The following is a 13,668-nucleotide window of genomic DNA, read 5'->3' on the forward strand; positions in this document are numbered from 1 at the left end:
TAGTGATTTGTGGATGTTTATTAAGTTTATTAGACTATTATCATCACTTAACGAGTGTGTGACATGGGTCGGTGTATTTTGTTCGGTTGTACAGAGCATATTGAACGAAAATACGATGGAACGATGGATGAGATATCTTTTCACATGTAAGTAGATACTATCAAGTTTAACAAGCTTACATTTACTATAGTACTATCTATTGGCTTGATTTAAATATAAAACGATACCAATTTTAATACTGTAAGGTCTATTATATAAATTTTAAGTAAAAATTACGAGGTACCATATAATAACAAATCACATGGTGTTGCAAGTTATTGAAAATTTATTTTACCCACAAATATTATAGTATGCAAAGAAAATACTAGAAATTGTAACGGACTCGGGTTGGGTTTACAAATTGGGCGCACGAATTCGGTTTTTGTGAAGATTGTATTTTGTAGAAGTCATTCTCCTCTTTCAAATGAGGTGCCTGTCATTGTGAGGAAACGTTCGTTTCGTTTTTTTCTTCTATGTGTGATTTCTTCTGTATAATATAAAATTTATTGTATTGATACGAAATGTGTTTCCTTTAAAAAAAACCCCATCACATGTTTGGCCCACGATTATAATGCCCATGCTCATCCATTTATCTCTGCTTCATAGGTTTCCGACAGAAAAAAATATATCAAGAAAATGGATAGACGTTACCGGTTGCAACAAATTGGGAACCAAAGAAACATACAAAAATTGTGTTCGGCACATTTTGAAGAGGGTTGTTTCGATTGGACGAAGACAATGAATCATACAATCCACTCAGTTTGTGTATATCAAATAATTATATTGAAATCAAATAAGTATGAGTAAAGTTTTTTTTTTCTTATATCGTCGGTTGACAGGAAAAACTCACTAAGGCAGATTTTTCAATATTCAGATAAATGTTATCTGGGTGGGTGGCATCAAAATTATTCCCCAGCAAAACTTTTATCTGGCTATTGAAAAATTAGCCTTAGTGTCTTTTTCCTATCAACCGACGATATACTCAAGTTTTGTTTTTGTTATTATGATAAGTTAAATTTCCCCATATTTAGGTTTCATTTTTTTGTCGGCAACATCTATGGTTTGAGTGAGAAAGAGAATAGTGGACACGGCGATTGCGAGCCTATTTGTAGTTGGTCTGAGGCGCTACTGGTAAATGAGTGAAGTTTTTGAACGACCGAATGTTGTCGATGGTTGATCCATTAATTCAGAATCATTTTAGGTGATTCTATACCGTATTCTAAGGTATTTAATAAATAAAATCGCGTGTAAGTGTTCCTGGGTCAGATCTGTCACTAGGCATAAAAGGGGGGTTGGGGGGTTGAGACAGATCTGTCACTAGGCCTTTCAGAGGTTAAGGCTCCCTTTCACGGGCGCGCCGTACCGCCGGATTTGTCGCTGGCGACAAGTCTGCAGACAAATCTACGTGTGAATGTTTTGGTGGGCGAGGCTCGCTCGCGTAGAGAAGTAGGTTACGGTCTTGGTGCAAGGCTCAACAAAGTTCACAATCGAATGGACTGTAACTCGGTGTTCGTGTTGTGTGTGGGCGATGACAGAGATTTGTCCACGGATTGGTACGGCTTGGGTCTCGGCTCGTGGTGCGTGTAGTGAATGGGGGGCTATATACAAAGTCCTTGGGGGCTCTACATTAAATTATTTTTGACAGGCTTGTCTTTGGTGTTAAGGCTCAGAATAATAACACTTTGCATTTTTCTATTAGTGTTCTGAATTATTCTTCTACTTTCAATTTTAGAATTTATCGCCGTGTTTTTTAAAGTTGGTGATGGTGCGGTGACAGGCTGTCACTGTCAGTATATTTGTCGTATTTGTGTTGTGGTGACTGTGCTTTTATGGATAAAGTATCGTGATTTAAGACTATTTATAAGGTATTTTAAAGGATTTCGGTAAATAAGGTATAGGAATCACTATTTTAGCTATGTCCACACTATGCATTTTCATCTTCAACTCAAGTTTCGTTTGACGTGTTGTTGATGATGAAATCATGAGCATTGTGTTTGTTGCTTAATTACAACGTAAGGTATCGGTGTTTTAAATTAAATTTTAGTCGTTTTGATCGTCATTAAACGTACTTTATAAAGATATGACCTTGAAATTTGTAAGTTTTATTCTTTTTGAGAAAATCGGATTAGTTCAAATGTATCTCGGGGCCTGTTTTATTTGCTGTCTAGGGTACTTCCGTTATCTTGCAAACATTATAAGTACCTATCCTATGAAGCGCACAGCAAACCTTCTTCATCGCTCACACTTATGTACTAGTATTTACATACTTATGTTTATTTTTCCTTTCCCTGCATGGATTCAATGCACGCAGTAGATTTTTTTTAATGGCTTCTTACGACGTACCGGCGATGTATTCCCCTTCGGCCAAAATACCAGTGTCAAAAAACCAGAGATTCGTAACCAGTGACGATTAAAAACTTTTTGTACTTTGTACGAAACCAGTTACGAATAAATGTATACTCATTCGAAACCGCGATTGTCCTTTCGTAACTGGTGACGAGCAAAGAATCTGTATGCCTCGTACGATACTAGTTTCAAACAAGGCATGATTTTATTTATATGTACTTAGTGCTTTACGTTTCTGCTCACACTAAATTAGATAGTGTATCACCGTAACGAGACAAATAAATAAAAACTACTTATGCATTAAGTTTCAACATAGAACAACGCGGACTCGTACCCTCGGGAAGCGTCATAGCGATCTTTCTTGATACAAAAAAGTCTGCCAATTTTTGCGGGGGGAAATTTTACCGTTTACCATGATTGTGTCCCATTTGACATGACATTATGAGTTTTAATTCCCTCTAACTGCCTCTGTGGTCTAGTGGTCGAAGCTTCGCTTCATGGCCCAGAGGTCCCGGGTTCGATTCCCGGGTGGGACCATCAATTTGTGTTTCTAAATTGTGGTTCTAAGTTTGGTTAGGACATAGAAGGCTGATCACCTGATGTCCGAAACAGTGAAACGATCCATGCTGTCGGATGGGCATGTAAAGCAGTCGGTCCTGCGCCTAGCTCTCTCCAGTCGTGTCGGTCAATCCGTCCCATTGGGCTATGAGAGTGATGGAACAGAGAGTGCTCCTGTGTACTGCGCACACACTTGGGCACTATAATCTACTCCTGCGTACATGGCTGATCTCAAATGAGATTGGCCGCCGTAGTCGAAATTCGGCTAGGAGGACATTATGAGTTTTAATTCCCAGCAATAAGACTTACGTGAGGTGACATTTAATAATGAACACAGGGTTTTCATTTTTCTTGCCCATGGATGTAACAGTTATCGATAAGTGTTATCGATGAATTCGAGAACATAGGTTGGTAATACTAATTATATTTCATCGCTTCATTCTTCAGATATAATGTAACAATGTAGTCCCTTTAGCCTACAAGGCGACTTCGCACGATTAAGAGATAACCTGGTTAAGTCTATAGACTAACTTAAAACGAATGTGTCCCATCCCTGGTCCTCCAGCTGCCTATAAATACTACCCCCGCCGCGGCGGCTCTCATTCTTTTTTCGTGCGAGGCGACGAACGCACACTTCAAATTCTCCGACATTTTCTCAAATTACCCTCAGTTAGAAAAAATATTTTTTCAACGATGCCGAAAAGATCTAAAAGTGAGAAGATCGAGTTTTACAGTGCTAAAATAAGGAAACTACAAGAACCACGTCGTAAAAAACGACTAAGAACTATTATTTATTCGGATTCTTCGGATTCTGAAAATAACTCAGGTAAGTTTCAACAATACAATATATCTACCTTGAATTTTACCAGACAAAGGATCGTTCCCTACGTAATTAAACACTTGGTTTCAAAACCAAGGGCGTAAAAATCCTGGGGGTTAACCGTGTGTTAACACAAAGGAAAGTATTTGCTTGGTGGTTAACCGTGAGTTAACACGATAGCGTTAATATGGTCCCACAGATCAGTAAAATAAAGTATTGATTGTTACAATAACACTTTATTATTTTGTTTTAGACATTGCACCAATAAATAATGTTACGACGCCGACGGCCGGACCCGACCATACTCCCTCAGAGGAGCTGCTCGACATTTCGCCACCACAACCAGAGGGACCTATACTGGAGGAGCCACCGATCGAAGTTCCGTTGGACTCGGACGTGCTGAGCGCGCTGGGCGACGCCGCTGAGGAAGCCCCTGTGTACGGTGAGCCTATCCACCCTGACCTAGCTCAACGATGGCTACCCATCCTTCGTAAAGGTCTATCTAAAGACGAGAAGGACAAGTTGCTAAAAGAATATACTTTCCCTGATAATTGCAAACTTTTAAGAGCTCCTACCCTCAATGCCGAAATATCATCTGCTGTTAACGAAAAACCTCGAAACAGAGACCAAAAGATTGCTTTTAATCAAAATCAGCTTGGCCTAGGCATCACTGCTGTAAATAGAGCTTTAAGCCTGCTTCTTGCTAATGATGACAGACCTAACAAAGTGAGGGCCATCAAAATATTGTCAGATGGATGCCGCATACTTTCAAATCTCCATTGTATGGAGACAAAGGCAAGAATAAAACTTATCACACCAGGGATTGACAAATCATTTTTAAGCTTTACTCAAGACTTAGAAAGAGATGAAACTCTATTCGGTTCTAAATTAGCCGAACGAATCAAATCGTCAAAAATTATTGAGAAACAGGGTTTACAAATTAAGAAACCTACACCTACTGCAAAAAGTTCCAGTACTTCATTCTCGGCCACATCAAACCGCCCGCGATACCAGGGAAACTGGTCAGGTCCGCCTCGCTTCCCGCCCTCGGCGAGCAGAGGCGGACGTGCAGCGACGCAGAGGTACAACCCGTACAACCCGGCTGCTCGCAGAGCGCCGCCGCCGCCGCCCGCAGCCCCCGGCCCGGCGAGGGCCACGAATTACCTCAAGCAGCGCGACCGTGCCCCAACGCGACAGTGACGCAGGTACATGCTGGCCGATTACGAAATTGTTATAATTGTTGGTCTCAAATAACAAAAAACCATGTAATTTTAAACTGGATAAGAGATGGTTTCCCTATTCCTCTCGTGGGAGAGGTTATCCAGTCATCTGTTCCTTTAAACACGTTCACATCTCTAGAAAAACCGAACATGTACTTAGCAATACAAAATCTGCTCGAATTAGGTGCAATCAGCGCATGTGAACCCAATAGCGAACAATTTATTTCCAATATTTTCTTAGCTCCGAAGTCAAATGGCGGCTACCGATTCATTCTGAACCTTAAGACATTTAATAAGTTTGTCGAAAAAATTCATTTTAAAATGGAAGATAAGATAACAGCTTCGAAACTGATAACTAAAAACAGCTTTATGGCTAGCATAGATTTAAAAGAATCATATCTTTCTCTGGCGATTTCATCAGATTTTCATAAGTACCTCAGATTTCAATTCGAAAATACAACATATGAATTTAAAGCCATGCCCTATGGCCTCTCAGTGGCACCTAGGACATTTACAAAATTAATGAAGGAAGTTGTCTCTCACCTCAGGCGTAGAGGTTTCATGTCTGTTATTTACATCGACGATTTGTTATGCGTGGGAAAGACTTATATTGAGTGCCTTAATAACGTTAAAGAAACCATTGTATTATTGGAATGTTTAGGTTTTGTTATAAACTATACTAAAAGCCAAGTCGAACCGTCCCAAACTTGCAAGTTTCTTGGATTTATTTATAACTCGGTTGATATGACGATTTCTCTCCCTACAGAAAAACGTAATCACATACTACATTTAGTAGAAAAATTTTCGTCTTTGCCTAAATGTTCCTTAAGAGATTATGCTCACCTTATAGGCGTTCTAACCGCAGCTTGCCCCGCTGTAAGATACGGGTGGGTCTATACAAAACAACTTGAACGACAAAAATTTATTATGTTACAAGACCGGTCATATGATTCAAAAGTTAGATTCACAAATGAAATCCTGCCTGACCTAGTTTGGTGGTCGACACATATTAATACTACATATAATCCTATAGGAAACACCAATTTTGACTTGGAAATCTTTACTGATGCTTCTATGACAGGTTGGGGAGCGTTTTCCAACAATAGCCGGGCCAGCGGGACATGGCAGGAATGCGAAGTTATTTTCCATATAAACTACTTAGAGTTATTAGCTGTATTTTTTGGCCTCAAATGTTTTGCGCGCGAAAAATCAAACTGTAATATTTTATTGCGCGTTGATAATACGACAGCAATAAGTTATGTCAACAGAATGGGAGGTGTACAGTTTCCCCATTTAAATAATTTGGCAAGGTCAATCTGGCAGTGGTGCGAGGAGCGAGGGATTTGGTTGTTCGCGTCTTATATCAATACAAAAGACAATGTAGAAGCTGACGAAGAGTCAAGGAAAGTTAACCCTGATGTAGAATGGTCGTTAAGTGAGTCAGCTTTCCAAACAATTGTTAACGCGTTTGGACAAGCTAACATAGATCTTTTCGCTTCTCGCACAAATGCCAAATGCGAAACTTATGTATCGTGGCAACGTGATCCAGAAGCGCTTGCTGTCGATGCATTCACTCTTAACTGGAATAATTTGTCTTTCTACGCATTCCCACCATTCCCTTTGATACTAAAATGTCTCAGTAAAATTATTAATGACAAAGCCGAAGGTATCCTTGTGTATCCCCCTATGGCCTTCACAACCATGGTTCCCACTATTAAATAGCTTAATAATATCTGATGTAATTTACTTAGATTCTGACGTAAACCTTTTGCCCTCCTATAGGACGCACAATCAGAGATTCAACCGGTTTACCCTGGCTGCAGCGAAGCTCTCCGGGTCGCGTTTCTAAACCGTGAAACCCCAACATCATCTTTGGATTTAATGTTGGCGTCTATTTCAAAAAACACAGCTACTCAGTACAATGTTACATATAAATTATGGTGGGACTTTTGTAAACTTAAAAAATTTCAGCCATACCAGGCTAACCTTACAGCTGTATTGTCTTTTTTGACTGAGCAGTTTAATAAAGGCGCTTCGTATGGAACTTTAAACAGTCATAGATCAGCACTATCACTTCTATTAGGAAACGAAATTGGCTCTCAAGATCAAGTAAAGAGGTTATTAAAAGGAGCATACAAATTAAGGCCTACGGCCCCCAAGTACACTTCTACTTGGGATCCTCAGGTAGTACTAGATTATATCTCTAATTGGTTTCCTAATACAGACCTTTCGTTACAACAAATTACAAAGAAACTAACAATACTACTTGCAATTTGTACAGGACATAGAGTACAAACATTGTCACTGATTAAATTACGTAACATAAAAATAGATCACAACGGGGTAAAAATTCTTATCTCTGATATAATTAAAACATCTGCGCCAGGTCGCAATCAACCATTGTTAATACTACCGTATTTTGATCAAAATAAGAATATCTGTCCAGCCACAACTATTAAAGATTACATAGAAGTAACCAAAGATTTGAGACAGACAAGTAACAATAATCTTTTATTGACTTTCAAAAGGCCACATAAGGCCGCCACCGCTCAATCTATCAGCAGATGCATTAAGCAGGTTCTATCAGAGAGTGGTGTAGATGTGTCTGTGTACAGCGGACACAGCACGCGGCACGCGTCCACCTCGGCCGCTAGTTCCTCCGGCCTCTCAGTCGAAGCTATTAGAAAAGCAGCTGGTAGGACTAAAAATTCTGAGACTTTCGCCAAGTTTTATCACCGCCAGGTGTTAGATGAAGGGTCATTTGCCAAGTCAGTCTGCCTTCCTAGAGGTAATTAAGATTATTAATAATTCAGATGTATTTATAAGTACTTAATGATTAATAAAATTGATGTAATAAATAGCCTGTATATAATCCTGTGTTGAAGATAATTATCATTACTCAATAATATTACTTCTATAAGTTATTTATTGTAATCTACTATTTCGTAAATCTGAACATAGGACACTTAATTTTGTTGTTAATTGTAATAACTTAAGTAAGTATTTATACTGCATAGAAATATACCATAATAAAGAATTAATGATGTTGATTCTAAATCCTTTATTTATTTTACTTCCCTACATAAGTAATACAAATAGATTTAGATATACCTACTTACTTTCAAATAAATACTTATTATTTATCTACCTATATCTGGACATATAATAATATATGGATACTTATACAGGGTTATTGGTAAGTAGACCGGATCCTTTCAGGAGGTGATAGAGGAAGGCATTTCCAGTCGATTGAACCCAATAATGCATTATCCTAAACTTAACCATTTTTGAGATATTTAATATTTAAGGTTTTTTTAATTTTTTGCCAAAATTTTATGCTTAAAACCGAAACTAAAAAAAACTAGCCACATTTCAATAATTTTTTTGTTTGTTTTGCGTAAGTAACACCTTAATAAACTAATTAAAATAATCAAATTTGCACTATTCGACTTAAATTAGACATGATACTTCAAAATAGTTAAACATTTTGAAAAAATATTCAAAACGCAAAAACAAATAAATTAAATTAAAAAAGATTTTCATATGACATTTTTTTGTGCACTTCAGCTTAAAAACATGGTCAACTAATAAGCTTTCAAACAAGATAATTCAATACCAAATCGATTTAGGTATCACCAAGATATGGCCAAAACAACCAGCACAGACGGACAAAATTCAACAGGAAAACTAACAAAATTAGCCCAATTTAAAGGTAAAAAGTGTGATTGTTTTCAGTCCTGTTGACTTTAGTATGGAAACCCCTGCTCAGTTTTCTCCGCTTTCTCTGGTTGTTTTGACCATATCTTGGTGATACCTTAATCGATTTGGTATTGAATCATCATGTTCGAAAGCTTATTAGTTGACTATGTTTTTAAGCTGAAGTGCACAAAAAAATGTCATATGATAATCTTTTTTAATTTAATTTATTTGTTTTTGCGTTTTGAATATTTTTTCAAAATGTTTAACTATTTTGAGGTATTATGTCTAATTTAAGTCGAATAATGCACATTTGAGTATTTTAATTAGTTTATTAAGGTGTTACTTATGCAAAACAACCAAAAAATTATTGAAATATGGCTAGTTTTTTTTTATTTTCGGTTTCAAGGATAAAATTTTGGCAAAAATAAAAAAAACCTTAAATATTAAATATCTTAGAAATGGTTAAGTTTAGGATAATGCATTATTGGGTTCAATCGACTGGAAATGCCTTCCTCTATCACCTCCTGAAAGGATCCGGTCTACTTACTAAAAGTAAAGTTAAAAAATATTTATTGCAAAATTTTGTTACATTTTATGATAAGGCTGCAATTACAAGCATAATAAATAATAATTGATAATGAACAAAACTTTCTACTCTGAACATCTACATTGTTACATTATATCTGAAGAATGAAGCGATGAAATATAATACATGATCAAACGAACTTCTCAAGCGAAGTTCGGTCAGTATTATATGAATACGCTTCATTCGAAGATATAAACTCCCTCCCTTCCCGAAGAATAAGACCCCAGTGAAGAAAGTTTTGTTGTTGACTCTGAAGAATGAGAGCCGCCGCGTCGGGGGTAGTATATATAGGCAGGTGGAGGATCAGGGATGGGACACATTCGTTTTAAGTTAGTCTATAGACTTAACCAGGTTATCTCTTAATCGTGCGAAGTCGCCTTGTAGGCTAAAGGGACTACATTGTTACATTATATCTTCGAATGAAGCGTATTCATATAATACTGATCGAACTTCGCTTGAGAAGTTCGTTTGATCATGTATTTTAAATTAGTAAAATTATGAGTGATTATTAAACGAAGCCTTTATTTCAATAACTTTCCTAAAAACGAAGTACCTAAGTAACAGATAAATGACGCACATATACTAAGTATTTTTTTTGCACTACATTTGTACTCACGTGATAAGTCGCGAGCCGTATCGCAATTTTTGACGAGTACAATGCACTGAAGTTGTCGGGTACGTAGGCAACCCGACTGTCAGATGTTTTCAAGCTGCCCGAAGGCGTCTGACTAGGCTTAACGACTGCTGCCGAAGCAGCGACCGGGACCCACGGCTTAACGTGCCGTCCGAAGCACGGAAGCGTCCAAAAAACCATTTGAAATCGGCACCTATCCAATAGCTGACCGTGCCATAGACTTAGTATATACTGACGTATAGACGAACTGAAAGCTCGATAAAGCGTGACCAATTTTGATTTGTCAGTGTGTGCATTAGCTAGTGATGTACCTTTCACTTTGGCGGACTATCGATAAGTTATTGAAGTTCAATGTGCGACCTTATGAGACAGTGGTTCCATAGACTATTTTTGTGCAGATTATAATTTTGACATAGTGTAAAAAAATGCATAAATAAAAATAAAAAAACTTTTTTCATAGCTCCTTATTTTATTCACCATTAAACAGAACAATCTTCTTTAACTGGTTTCTTACAGTTTCCTTTCTAAAATTATTAAGTTTATATTCATACTTAAGTCAAATTGCTGCAAATGGTAGATTTCTTATTTGGATTCCAACCAACGCGCCCAATCTCAAACCACTTTCCTGTTACTATAGTATCTTAGGAATATGTTGGACAAATTTTACAAAACAATTAATTTGTATATTTGTTAAAAGATGTACCTTGCCCTGACAAAATGGTTCAGATACGAGACGATAAAAGTAAGCTAGCGTTTATTTTCATAGGTAAAATTCAACATAAATAAAAAATGTAAACCATGACCGAAGGCTATCAAATCTGTGAACAAATCCGGAAATCCGAATATTCTATGAAATGAAGCTGTCATTTTAGTATGTAAACAAATCATTTTCAATGAAACGAACGCTTTGCCAACTAGATTGAGTCTATTGAAAATTGAGACTGCAACTAGTTTTTATAAATCGCTAGGCCTTTCTGGCCCACTACCTCTTTTTTTTATTTTTTAATATCACTCCACAGACTTTATGTCCGTGTCTTTTTGAGAGGCCCACTACCTCGGCAGAGGGGAACGTCCGTCGATTTCGTCTCCAGACCATTCATACTCAATGAGTTTCAAAAGCGGTGGTAGACAACGGGTGACGCGCCCGCTTCTCACGACAGAGATGCAGGTACGATCACCGCGACATGTACCAATGAATTCTTTGGAATGTATGAACAATGTATGTATACCATAGACTTATAGTATATACTAGCGTATACTAAGTCTGTGATGTATACCTATCATCGCTCTTACGATGAAGGAAAACATCGTGATAAAACCTGCACATTTAGATTTTGCACATCGAGTAGTGTAAACCCACCAACCCCAAAGATCAGCGTGGTGGGAAAATGGTCCAAGCAGGAAAGGAGTAAGGAGTTTAGATCTTAAGACGTTAACAAGTTAACGTAGTAACAAAAAACTATGCGATAAAAAATATTTATTTTTAATCGTCTGTTAATTCTTCGATAACAGACATGTCGCTTTCATATTCCTCTTGCTCGCTTTCACTATCTGAAGAACTCTCTTCTCTCCCAAGATGTATAATATATAATGCCTTTCTTGGCCTTCTTGTAGTCAATCTTTCACCCAGTATTCTTCTTCCAGTCTTTGGATATGGTTAACTTCTTTACCATTTATGGTTAACTTTTTTAAAATACGAACAATTTATTTCCAATATTTTCTTAGCTCCGAAGTCAAATGGCGGCTACCGATTCATTCTGAACCTTAAGACATTTAATAAGTTTGTCGAAAAAATTCATTTTAAAATGGAAGATAAGATAACAGCTTCGAAACTGATAACTAAAAACAGCTTTATGGCTAGCATAGATTTAAAAGAATCATATCTTTCTCTGGCGATTTCATCAGATTTTCATAAGTACCTCAGATTTCAATTCGAAAATACAACATATGAATTTAAAGCCATGCCCTATGGCCTCTCAGTGGCACCTAGGACATTTACAAAATTAATGAAGGAAGTTGTCTCTCACCTCAGGCGTAGAGGTTTCATGTCTGTTATTTACATCGACGATTTGTTATGCGTGGGAAAGACTTATATTGAGTGCCTTAATAACGTTAAAGAAACCATTGTATTATTGGAATGTTTAGGTTTTGTTATAAACTATACTAAAAGCCAAGTCGAACCGTCCCAAACTTGCAAGTTTCTTGGATTTATTTATAACTCGGTTGATATGACGATTTCTCTCCCTACAGAAAAACGTAATCACATACTACATTTAGTAGAAAAATTTTCGTCTTTGCCTAAATGTTCCTTAAGAGATTATGCTCACCTTATAGGCGTTCTAACCGCAGCTTGCCCCGCTGTAAGATACGGGTGGGTCTATACAAAACAACTTGAACGACAAAAATTTATTATGTTACAAGACCGGTCATATGATTCAAAAGTTAGATTCACAAATGAAATCCTGCCTGACCTAGTTTGGTGGTCGACACATATTAATACTACATATAATCCTATAGGAAACACCAATTTTGACTTGGAAATCTTTACTGATGCTTCTATGACAGGTTGGGGAGCGTTTTCCAACAATAGCCGGGCCAGCGGGACATGGCAGGAATGCGAAGTTATTTTCCATATAAACTACTTAGAGTTATTAGCTGTATTTTTTGGCCTCAAATGTTTTGCGCGCGAAAAATCAAACTGTAATATTTTATTGCGCGTTGATAATACGACAGCAATAAGTTATGTCAACAGAATGGGAGGTGTACAGTTTCCCCATTTAAATAATTTGGCAAGGTCAATCTGGCAGTGGTGCGAGGAGCGAGGGATTTGGTTGTTCGCGTCTTATATCAATACAAAAGACAATGTAGAAGCTGACGAAGAGTCAAGGAAAGTTAACCCTGATGTAGAATGGTCGTTAAGTGAGTCAGCTTTCCAAACAATTGTTAACGCGTTTGGACAAGCTAACATAGATCTTTTCGCTTCTCGCACAAATGCCAAATGCGAAACTTATGTATCGTGGCAACGTGATCCAGAAGCGCTTGCTGTCGATGCATTCACTCTTAACTGGAATAATTTGTCTTTCTACGCATTCCCACCATTCCCTTTGATACTAAAATGTCTCAGTAAAATTATTAATGACAAAGCCGAAGGTATCCTTGTGTATCCCCCTATGGCCTTCACAACCATGGTTCCCACTATTAAATAGCTTAATAATATCTGATGTAATTTACTTAGATTCTGACGTAAACCTTTTGCCCTCCTATAGGACGCACAATCAGAGATTCAACCGGTTTACCCTGGCTGCAGCGAAGCTCTCCGGGTCGCGTTTCTAAACCGTGAAACCCCAACATCATCTTTGGATTTAATGTTGGCGTCTATTTCAAAAAACACAGCTACTCAGTACAATGTTACATATAAATTATGGTGGGACTTTTGTAAACTTAAAAAATTTCAGCCATACCAGGCTAACCTTACAGCTGTATTGTCTTTTTTGACTGAGCAGTTTAATAAAGGCGCTTCGTATGGAACTTTAAACAGTCATAGATCAGCACTATCACTTCTATTAGGAAACGAAATTGGCTCTCAAGATCAAGTAAAGAGGTTATTAAAAGGAGCATACAAATTAAGGCCTACGGCCCCCAAGTACACTTCTACTTGGGATCCTCAGGTAGTACTAGATTATATCTCTAATTGGTTTCCTAATACAGACCTTTCGTTACAACAAATTACAAAGAAACTAACAATACTACTTGCAATTTGTACAGG

The 13,668-nt window shown here is 37.5% G+C and overlaps 2 protein-coding genes across 2 annotated transcripts in view; both read left to right on the forward strand.

The window, feature by feature from the left end:
* The first annotated feature begins 1,746 nt into the window (after positions 1-1,746).
* Positions 1,747-13,668, forward strand: part of LOC105380711 (anoctamin-1) — a 67,420-nt gene continuing 55,498 nt past the window's right edge. Inside the window, exon 1 of the mRNA XM_048632683.1 lies at positions 1,747-1,904. The gene's annotated coding sequence lies outside the window, so the exon portion shown is untranslated. The remainder of the gene's footprint in view (positions 1,905-13,668) is intronic.
* Positions 5,640-6,705, forward strand: LOC125491309. Its single transcript, XM_048632931.1, has one exon. It carries the CDS (start codon positions 5,728-5,730, stop codon positions 6,703-6,705), a length of 978 nt encoding a protein of 325 aa, XP_048488888.1. The 5' UTR covers positions 5,640-5,727.

The sequence above is a fragment of the Plutella xylostella genome, chromosome Z, assembly GCF_932276165.1.
Source record: "Plutella xylostella chromosome Z, ilPluXylo3.1, whole genome shotgun sequence".
NCBI classification, from domain to species: domain Eukaryota; kingdom Metazoa; phylum Arthropoda; class Insecta; order Lepidoptera; family Plutellidae; genus Plutella; species Plutella xylostella.

What these genes read in the sequence shown, in the direction of transcription:
- LOC125491309 (XM_048632931.1), top strand. Translation starts at nt 5,728, where the DNA reads ATGACGATTTCTCTCCCTACAGAAAAACGTAATCACATACTACATTTA.